The sequence below is a fragment of the Schistocerca piceifrons genome, chromosome 11 (assembly GCF_021461385.2).
Source record: "Schistocerca piceifrons isolate TAMUIC-IGC-003096 chromosome 11, iqSchPice1.1, whole genome shotgun sequence".
Taxonomy (NCBI): Eukaryota; Metazoa; Arthropoda; class Insecta; order Orthoptera; family Acrididae; genus Schistocerca; species Schistocerca piceifrons.
Genome location: NC_060148.1, coordinates 65,392,091 through 65,403,251, shown reverse-complemented (window position 1 = coordinate 65,403,251; position 11,161 = coordinate 65,392,091). Strand labels below are relative to the sequence as shown.

At 46.5% G+C, this 11,161-nt stretch overlaps 1 protein-coding gene across 1 annotated transcript in view; it reads left to right on the top strand.

Annotated features, from left to right (window-relative positions):
* Nucleotides 1–2,484: 2,484 nt before the first annotated feature.
* Nucleotides 2,485–11,161, top strand: part of LOC124720051 (high affinity cGMP-specific 3',5'-cyclic phosphodiesterase 9A) — a gene marked incomplete at its 3' end in the record, with an annotated part of 606,367 nt that continues 597,690 nt past the window's right edge. The window contains exon 1 of the mRNA XM_047245312.1: nucleotides 2,485–2,590. Within this exon, the coding sequence (XP_047101268.1) occupies nucleotides 2,485–2,590 (106 nt within the window). The remainder of the gene's footprint in view (nucleotides 2,591–11,161) is intronic.

Here is an 11,161-nt window from a genome sequence, read left to right as displayed (position 1 = left end):
TTGTCGTCCATCGGTACGACGTCTGGGTCCACGCCACCTCGCAAAAACTGCACATGAGGTCCCAAGATGTCGTCACGATATCTGACTGCAGTTAAACCTTCTCGATTCACCTGTGGAATTTCATGAAGACGTGTTCGAGTGAAATTTCCTAGGAGATTAAAACTGTGTGCCGGATCGAGACTCGAACTCGGGACCTTTGCGTTTCGCTAGCAACTGCTCTACCATCTGAGCTACCGAAGCACGGCTCACGTCCCGTCCTCACAGCTTGAATTCTGCCAGTACCTCGTCTCCTACCTTCCAAACTTCACAGAAGCTGTGTCCGCAAACATTGCTGGAAGAAAGGATTCGTGCTGGAGTGGTCCACATAATCCCTGCCAACACCATTGGGGATCCCCCTCGATATCGGTCTCTTTCCACAATGCTTGGGTCCCGGAATCTTGTTCCAAGTGTCCTCGAGATGCGAATCCTTCGAGAATCAGCCTCCAGGCCAAATAGGGACTCGTCTGTGAAAACAACATTGGCCCACCATTCGACCGTGCAGGTGGCATGTTGAGGACTCCACTCTACACGTTCCCTTGTGTGAAGACACGTCGGAGGTACACATAAAGCAGGTCTCCAACAATAAAGGCCACGCTGCCGAAGTCTTCTGTACACCGTTTGCCTCGATACAACACTTCCAGTGGATGCTGCGAGGTCAGATGCCACTTGCCGTGCAGTACTATGGTGGTGCCATCGTGCCCTTACAGCCAAAGAACACTTCTCTCTTTCTGAAGAAGTCGGCCCTTCTCTGGTCTTCGGGATACTGTTTCCGTCGCCATAAATTGTCGCCACATCCGAAAAAAAAACAGAATGATTTACGCGAAGCCACCGGGCCACATTAGTTTGCGACTGTCCTGCGCCCATTCTTCCTACGGCCGCCCATCGCAGACAGTCTGGTAGGAGTCTTCTCTACATCTACATCTACATGGTTACTCTGCAATTCACACTTAAGTGTCTGGCAGAGGGTTCATCGAACCATTTTCATACTACTTCTCTTCCATTCCACTCTCGAATGGCGAGTGGGAAAAAGGAACACCTAAATCTTTTCGTTCGGGCTCTGATTTCTCTTGTTTTATTATGACATTCATTTCTCCCTACGTAGGTGGAGTGTCAACAAAATATTTTCGCAATCGGAAGAGAAAGTCGGCGATTGAAACTTCGTAAATAGATCTCGCCGTAAACAAAACCGCCTTTGTTTCAGTGACTGCCACCCCAACTCGCGTATCATATCAGTGACACTCTCACCCCTATTGCGCGATATCAGGAAACGAGCTGCCCTTCTTTGCACTTTTTCGATGTCCTCCGTCAATCCTACGCGGTAAGGACTCCAAACTGAGCAGCAATATTTCCAGCAGAGGACGGACAAGTGTAATGTAGGCATCTCTGTGTCATACTGCACCGTCTGTGATTGTACACAGCGGTTGTGGATATGGGACTACCCGGCACAAACTACAGCCTTTGATAGGTGACCTGAGGTCATCGCTGACTGTCGACCGGAATGCCATCTCCTTTGCAGAACCTAGACCATACGGACATCTGTTGACACTTTGTGAATTAGACACAAGACGCGGAAATGGCGATTTGTTGCTTTAATTTTGGACACTAATGCGCGCATATGTTTTTGACAAGTTTTCATCGACTTCGGAAATACCATCTCGATTACCTGTTACGATGATATGAAAATGGGTCCTGGCCTGAAAATAGTTCGCGAGTAAATTAAAAAAAGCAAAATTTGCAACTTCTGCCGGTTTTTTATTGTTGCTGCCCCGCAGTTATTACTGCATATGGAAGTTCCTTTCACATTTTTCAACCATATTTCAATTTCTTGTAATGACACACACTTTCGTCCCAATGGAAGTTAACAAAAATTTCTACATCAGCATTCGGAGTCCGAGACGTAAGTTTTTCGTGAGAAGATCGTAGTAAACTCAAAACCGCCAATACCCAGTGGGTTCAGCTACGTCATCGCTTTTGCGGCTTTTCCTCATTTCTTTTTCAGCACACTCGTAGCTCTTACATTCGTTCTGGATTCCGTTTTTTACGTTTTCTGTATTCTTTTCGACGTGATCTTTCGTCTGGCTCAAGTTTTCTACAGTTGGTGCATATTTATGGTTCAAATGGCTCTGAGCATTATGGGACTTAACATCTGAGGTCATCAGTCCCATAGAACTTAGAACGACATAAACCTAACTAACCTAAGGACATCACACACATACTTATTAGCAATTCATGTTCGACGGTATTTTGTAACACAAGAAAGTTCAACCGGCGTTCTCATGTCTGGTCTGCAGTGCTACTTCCGCCGCCGAGTCCGGCAGTTCCACCCCCGCCGCCTCCGCCGCCGCCCCCGGGGCGCGGCGGCCGAGCTCCGCCGGCGGCCATGCCGGCTAGCCCGCGCCTGCAGAGCCGCCAGCCGCCCCCGCGCCGCCCCCGCCGCCGCCTCGCATGGAGGTGTACCGCAGCACGCGCACCGTCTACGTCACGCTGGGCCGGGACGGGCCGCTCGAGGTGGCCGCCTTCAGCGTCGACGCCAGCCTCGACGAGATCAAGGGTGAGTACCGCAAGCAGAAGCGTGAGTGCAACAGGTAGAGGATGAGTGCGACAAAGTTGAAGGATGAGCGCAACAAGTTCAAGGGTCAGTGCAGCAAGTAGAAGGACGGGTGCAGCAAGTAGAAGGGCGAGTGGGACAAGTAGAAGGGTGGGTGTGACAAATAGCGGGACAAATAGAAGGGTGAGTGCAGGAAATAGAAGGATGAGTGTGGTGCGTATAAGGCTCAGTATGACAAGTAAAAGGGTGAGTGGTACAAGTAGGAGGGTGAGTGGGAGAACTAAAAGGGTGAGTGCAGCAAATAGAAGGGTGAGCATGGCGAGTAGAAGGGTGAGTGCAGCAAGTAGGAGGGTTAGTATGTCAAGTTGAAGGGTGACTATGGCAAATAGAAGGTTCAGTGCAGCAAGTAGAAGGGTGAGTGGGACAAGTAGAAGGGTGGGTGTGACAAGTGGATGCTGATGTAACAACTCGCTTTACTTCAAGCCCCATGTCATAGCTAGCATTACACCTGAGTGAACGTGAGTTGTGATGAAAAGCAATGACTTCTCCTTTAAATTGGGGAAGATGGAATAAGTTAACCAGGGCGTTAAAGGTGGCCATTGCATATTTTTTGCTCTGCACAGTGCCCCTGCGTGACGAGAAGTGGCCACACTACACTGTGCATCAGTATTGAAGGATTACTTCTCCGAGACCTCATAATTGCCTCCTGTGCCGATGCATAAGTTTAAAATTTGGCTCAAAGGTGCCTACAAATGTAATATAATGCGCATACATAGGGGCAGAAATCCATTCCAGTACGATTATGCCATAGGTGGAAAATCATTGGAAGCGGTAACGACCGTAAAATACTTAGGAGTTACTATCCGGAGCGATCTGAAGTGGAATGATCACATAAAACAAATAGTGGGAAAAGCAGGCGCCAGGTTGAGATTCATAGGAAGAATTCTAAGAAAATGTGACTCATCGACGAAAGAAGTAGCTTACAAAACGCTTGTTCGTCCAATTCTTGAGTATTGCTCATCAGTATGGGACCCTTACCAGGTTGGATTAATAGAAGAGATAGACATGATCCAGCGAAAAGCAGCGCGATTCGTCATGGGGACATTTAGTTAGCGCGAGAGCGTTACGGAGATGCTGAACAAGCTCCAGTGGCGGACACTTCAAGAAAGGCGTTACGCAATACGGAGAGGTTTATTATCGAAATTACGAGAGAGCACATTCCGGGAAGAGATGGGCAACATATTACTACCGCCCACATATATCTCGCGTAATGATCACAACGAAAAGATCCGAGAAATTAGAGCAAATACGGAGACTTACAAGCAGTCGTTCTTCCCACGCACAATTCGTGAATGGAACAGGGAAGGGGGGATCAGATAGTGGTACAATAAGTACCCTCCGCCACACACCGTAAGGTGGCTCGCGGAGTATAGATGTAGATGTACAACACTTCTCTGTACTGCTGCAAAAGCGTGGCGCCTTCATGTTTCAGGACGACACTTCGGACAGCAGGGTGTCGTCACATGCGAAAAAAGGCGAGATCTCAGAATTTCGTGTGAGCTGTAAGATTCAATAACGACGTCATATTGGCCACAAATTTCACCACAATTCTGCCCAATGGTAGCGTGAACATGTCACAGCCCCTCTTACCCACCTTTCACCGCTTCTTTACACAGATCGGCAATCGAGGTCAGAACGACAACTCCCAGCGTTGAAATCATGCGGTTTTCTTATGGGTGGTCAAGATCAAGGATAACGTTTCAAAGACACCGCCGCTCAGAATCGAAATTAAAGGACCTCAGGGTGTGGCATAAATTGCGTCAAGGAAACCACCACCGCCGGCCGGTGTGGCCGAGCGGTTCTAGGCGCATCAGTCCGGAACCGCGCGGCCGCTACGGTCGCAGGTTCGAATCCTGCCTTGGGAATGGATGTGTGTGATGTCCTTAGGTTAGTTAGGTTTAAGAAGTTCTAAGTTCTAGGGGACTGATGACCTCAGATGTTGAGTCCCATAGTGCTCAGAGCCATTTGAACCATTTGAAACCACCACCTTCTGTGGGACATTGATTCCCAAGCGTTTCGTGGTCGAAAATAACAGTTCGCACTTCGATGAGCAAAAGCATGACATTCTTGACAACCTTTGGCGCTGTTGGCACCTCCCGGATAGCTCAACCCTTCTTGACAGAGAACACGGGGCTGGTGATGTTCCGTTAGCGTGAAATGTGAGCGCAAATTTGCTGTGACGTGCAGGGTGGAACAGTTCAAAACCATTCCACGATATCTGATCGTGCTCTTAAGCCGTGAGTCGTGCACGGACACTCGCAATAAGTGGGAAATCAGGGTTCGAGTCCGGGTCCGGGAAAGTAACAACAGCAAACAGAAACAACAATAATGAATTATGGTGGCCGCCCTACCTGTTGGTTGGTTGGTTGGTTTGGGGGAGAGGATCAACCTGCGAGGTCATCGGTCCCATCGGATTAGGGAAGTATGGGGAAGGAACTCGGCCGTGCCATTTCAAAGGAACCATCCCGGAATTTGTCTGAAGCGATTTAGCGAAATCACACGATTGGTGGACGCGGGTCTGAACAGTCGTCCTCCAGAATGCGAGTCCAGTGTTCTAGGCACTGCATGACCTCGGTTGGTGTTCTACCTGCGACAAGAGTACTGCAACTCTGATCATTTAGATACCCTCGAGTTCGAAGTTACTTTGAGACTGCACCACGTCTTGTGGGTGCTACACTTTTTTTGTCACGCATTGTAGATATACGCGCTTCTGCAATCCAAGACATCCACGGCACAAATGGCGAAGCAAGAGACATATGACAGGTAAAACATGCCGAAGTACTCCAATATCCAATTGCAGCGTAGAGAAGGTGATAAATGCTTCAGGCAGTCGGAAACGGCATAAATTTTTTTATTACTTTTATTGAAAAGGAAAAACGCAATAAATATCCTTCACTGTAATCAAGTACTTCAGAAGTTTTAACATTGCAGCGCGTCAGCAATCGTGAATAATTTAATGATTACCTGAGTTTACCTGAGAGCTCGCGGCCCACCGAACGTTGGCTGGGGTGAGGAAGCGCGCTTCTGACGTTTGAGCTAAGTACGGCTGTTGACAAGGTACACACGTACCGTTTATTTTACATTTCATGCGAGTCTTTTGCCCTTTTGGGCGTTCTGTATTAATGTTGGACCATGCCGCTTTAGGCAGTTTGTAGTTTTAGTGTGTTCCGAAGGAGGTGTGGTTATCCGCGCCGAAACCTAGGTCAACATCAAATGTTCAAATGTGTGTGAAATCCTATGAGACTTAACTGCTAAGGTCATCAGTCCCTAAGCTTACACACTACTTAACCTAAATTATCCTAAGGACAAACACACACACCCGAGGGAGAACTCGAACCTCCGCCGGGACCAGCCGCACAATCCATGACTGCAGCGACCTAGACCGCTCGGCTAATCCCGCGCGGCGGTCAACATCCGGTTTCTATTTGCAATCGAGGCAGATTCATTATAATCATTTATAATCTACAAACGAAAGAAAAAGAAATTTCATTTGTAGTGTAATATCGAAAAATGTCACTTTCATAAATTCCTCAGAACACCATTGAAATTATGCAACAGACGTACAGAGAAATATGCATGATGTACAGATATGTAAATACACTATCCCGGACAGTTTCTGTACGCTGTTTCACGTGTCTGTGGGGCGATTTTGTAATCGCCTCTAAGGCAATGCCTCTCCCTAGCCGTTTGGCTTCACTGTTTAAATATGTCAAAACCGCTGCCAGGTATCAGCGGTTTCCTTCAGTTGACTCGACTGTGGGAGAGTCTTATTAGTAAATAACGAATATACAGGGTGATTCAAAAAGAATACCACAACTTTAGGAATTTAAAACTCTGCAACGACAAAAGGCAGAGCTAAGCACTATCTGTCGGCGAATTAAGGAAGCTATAAAGTTTCATTTAGTTGTACATTTGTTCGCTTGAGGCGCTGTTGACTAGGCGTCAGCGTCAGTTGATGCTAAGATGGCGACCGCTCAACAGAAAGCTTTTTGTGTTATTGAGTACGGCAGAAGTGAATCGACGACAGTTGTTCAGCGTGCATTTCGAACGAAGTATGGTGTTAAACCTCCTGATAGGTGGTGTATTAAACGTTGGTATAAACATTTTACAGAGAATGGGTGTTTGTGCAAAGGGAAAAGTTCTGGACGGCCGAGAACGAGTGATGAAAATGTAGCACGCATCCAGCAAGCATTTGTTCGCAGCCCAGGAAAATCGACTCGCAGAGAGCTGCAAATTCCACAATGAACTGTATGGAGAGTCCTACGAAAAAGGTTAGTTATGAAACCTTACCCGTACCTACCTGAACGTCAACTACCCGAGGCGATGGATCGGCCGCCAGGCAGCCCGTGACAGAGCAGGTCATCACTGGCCTCCAAGAAGCCCTGATCTTACCCCCTGCGATTTTTTCTTATGGGGGTATGTTAAGGATATGGTGTATCGGCCACCTCTCCCAGCCACCATTGATGATTTGAGACGAGAAATAACAGCAGCTATCCAAACTGTTACGCCTGATATGCTACAGAGAGTGTGGAACAAGTTGGAGTATCGGGTTGATATTGCTCGAGTGTCTGGAGGGGGCCATATTGAACATCTCTGAACTTTTTTTTGAGTGAAAAAAAAACCTTGTTAAATACTCTTTGTAATGATGTATAACAGAAGGTTATATTATGTTTCTTTCATTAAATACACATTTTTTAAGTTGTGGTATTCTTTTTGAATCACCCTGTATTACAACTTACTCATGATGCAGCAGTTGGTCACGAATCGCAGTGTTTATGACGTCATAGCTCCTAGTCTGCCTGCCTTACAATGATAAATGCTGATAAGCCAAAACAAGTCGACATAAAAGTTTTCTGGGTACCGTTTCATAATGTATAAAACTACTGATGCTGGAGAAAAACCAACGTTTCGGCCACGGTTGCAGCGGTCTTCTTCTGGGTCTAATGGTGCGTTCTAGCTAAGAAGTGTCCCTTATATTTTGCTGTTACTGTTCACTGCGCATGTCATTACGTCATAATTTTAAACAGGTAGTTTGTGCTAAGTGATGCTCAAAACATTACACCTGAGCTTAAAAGGCTGTTTTGTTGTTGTGGTCTTCAGTCCTGAGACTGGTTTGATGCAGCTCTCCATGCTACTCTATCCTGTGCAAGCTTTTTCATCACCCAGTACCTACTGCAACCTACATCCTTCTGAATCTGTTTAGTGTATTCATCTCTTGGTCTCCCTCTACGATTTTTACCCTCCACGCTGCCCTCCAATACTAAATTGGTGATCCCTTGGTGCCTCAGAACGTGTCCTACCAACCGATCCCTTCTTCTAGTTAAGTTGTGCCACAAACTCCTCTTCTCCCCAATTCTATTCAATACCTCCTCATTAGTTATGTGATCTACCCATCTAATCTTCAGTATTCTTCTGTAGCACCACATTTCGAAAGCTTCTATTCTCTTCTTGCCTAAACTATTTATCGTCCACGTTTCACTTCCATACATGGCTACACTCCATGCAAAAACTTTCAGAAACGACTTCCTGACACTTAAATCTATACTCCATGTTAACATATTTCTCTTCTTCAGAAACGCTTTCCTTGCCATTGCCAGTATACATTTTATGTCGTCTCTACTTCGACCATCATCAGTTATTTTGCTCCCCAAATAGCAAAACTCCTTCACTACTTTAGGTGTCTCATTTTCTAATCTAATTCCCTCAGTATCACCCGACTTAATTCGACTACATTCCATTATCCTCGTTTTGCTTTTGTTGATGTTCATCTTATACCCTGCTTTCAAGACAATTCCGTTCAACTGCTCTTCCGAGTCCTTTGCTGTCTCTGACAGAATTACAATGTCATCAGCAAACCTCAAAGTTTTTATTTCTTCTCCATGGATTTTAATACCCACTCCGAATTTTTGTTTTGTTTCCTTCACTGCTTGCTCAATATACAGATTGAATAACATCGGGGCCGGCCGAAGTGGCCGTGCGGTTCTGGGCGCTGCAGTCTGGAACCGCAAGACCGCTACGGTCGCAGGTTCGAATCCTGCCTAGGGCATGGATGTTTGTGATGTCCTTAGGTTAGTTAGGTTTAACTAGTTCTAAGTTCTACGGGACTAATGACCTCAGCAGTTGAGTCCCATAGTGCTCAGAGCCATTTTGAGCCAATAACATCGGGGAGAGGCTACAACCCTGTCTCACTCCCTTCCCGACCACTGCTTCCCTTTCGTGTCCCTCGACTCTTATAACTGCCATCTGCTTTCTGTACAAATTGTAAATAGCCTTTCGCTCCCTGTATTTTACCCCTGCCACCTTCAGAATTTGAAAGAGAGTATTCCAGTCAACATTGTCAAAAGCTTTCTCTAAGTCTACAAATGCTAGAAACGTAGGTTTGCCTTTCCTTAATCTTTCTTCTAAGATAAGTCGTAGAGTCAGTGTTGCCTCACGTGTTCAAAGATTTCTACGGAATCCAAACTGATCTTCCCCGAGGCCGGCTTCTACCAGGCTACATAGAACGTTTCTAGCCAATGGCTACAGCCCTAAATCGATCCACACAGCCTTGTCGACGAACACAAATAAGAAATAGACAAACTGCAGCCAGTGTTACTAACCGAATAGGCGAACACCTTCGCCGCATTGGGGTGCAGCCTGTCTTCTGTAGTGGTCGTAGGATCCAGGACGTGCTAAGCTGCACCAAGGACAAGGTGGATGCATTACACACTGCAGGCGTTTACGAGGTGGAATGCGAATGTGGAGAGGCAGACATCGGCGAGACTGGTAGGCCAATAGCAACGCGCATTCGGGAACACGAGCGCTATATTCGTCTAGGGCAACACAACAAATCCGCAGTGGCAGAACATCAAATGGTTCAAATGGCTCTGAGCACTATGGGACTTAACATCTATGGTCATCAGTCCCCTAGAACTTAGAACTACTTAAACCTAACCAACCTAAGGACAGCACACAACACCCAGCCATCACGAGGCAGAGAAAATCCCTGACCCCGCCGGGAATCGAACCCGGGAACCCGGGCGTGGCAGAACATCAGCAAGACTGCGGAGAAGAAATAAAACTCAGCGAAGCCTGTGTGTTGGCCAAGCAGCCGGTTATGGCGAAACGCAAAATCCATCGAAATAGTTAAACACCCTAATGACATGGACTCAGGCTTGCCCCATCTCGGCTGCCAGCAATCAGAGCCCAACAGAGCGCCCTGTCAACACGAGGCACGAGTAACTGCCGCCGCGCGGCCGACGTACAGCAGATGGTAAACAGCAGCAAACTCCTCATTCGACGGTGACCGCCAATCATGGTACATAACGCAAGAGCCAATGGACAACAGTCTTTTAAAATAAAGTTCCCTCTCCTTCTTCCTTAAGTGACCAATGAAACAAATTGCCCTTTTAAAATTATGACGCAATGGCATGCGCAGTGAACAGTAACAACAAAATATAAGGGACACGGCATAGCTAGAACGCACCATTAGACCCCGAAGAAGGCCGCTGCAACCGTGGCCGAAACGTTGGTTTTTCTCCAGTAGCAGTAGTTTTATGCATTACGATGCTGTACGATACCCAGAAAGGGGTCAGGGACTTTCTCTCCCTGGTGCTGACTGGGTGTTGTGTGATGTCCTTAGGTTAGTCAGGTTTAAGTAGTTCTAACAAGGGAACCTCCCCATCGCACCCCCCTCAGATTTAGTTATAAGTTGGCACAGTGGATAGACCTTGAAAAACTGAACACAGATCAATTGAGAAAACAGGAAGAAGTTGTGTGGAACTGTGAAAAAATAAGCAAAATATACAAACTGAGTAGTTCATGGGAAGATAAGCAACATCAATGACACTTGGACCGCAGGAGCGCCGTAGTCTCGTGGTAACGTGAGCAGCTGCGGACCGAAAAGTCCTTCGTTCAAATCTACCAGCGAGTGAAAATTTTAAATTTTTATTTTCAGTTTATGTGACAAACTCTTATGTTTTCATCACTTTTTTGGGAGTGATCATCACATCCACAAGAAAACCTAAATCGGGCAAGGTAGAAGAATCTTTTTACCCATTCGCCAAGTGTACAAGTTAGGTGGGTCGACAACATATTCCTGTCACATGACGCACATGCCGTCACCAGTGTCGTATAGAATATATCAGATGTGTTTTCCTGTGGAGGAATCGGTTGACCTATGACCTTGCGATCAAATGTTTTCGGTTCCGATTGGAGAGGCACGTCCTTTCGTCTACTAATCGCTCGGTTTTGCGTTGCGGTCGCAAAACACAGACACTAAACTTATTACAGTGAACAGAGACGTCAATGAACGAACGGACAGATAATAACTATGCAAAAATAAAGAAAGTAAAATTTTCACTCGTGGGAAGACTTGAACCAAGAACCTCTCGTTCAGCAGCTGCTCACGCTATCACGGGACCACGGCGCTCTTGAGCTCACGTTCTCCTTGATATTACATATATGGCACATGGACTACGCAGTTTGTATATTTTGCTTTGTTTTTTCACAGTTCCACACAACTTGTTCCTGTTT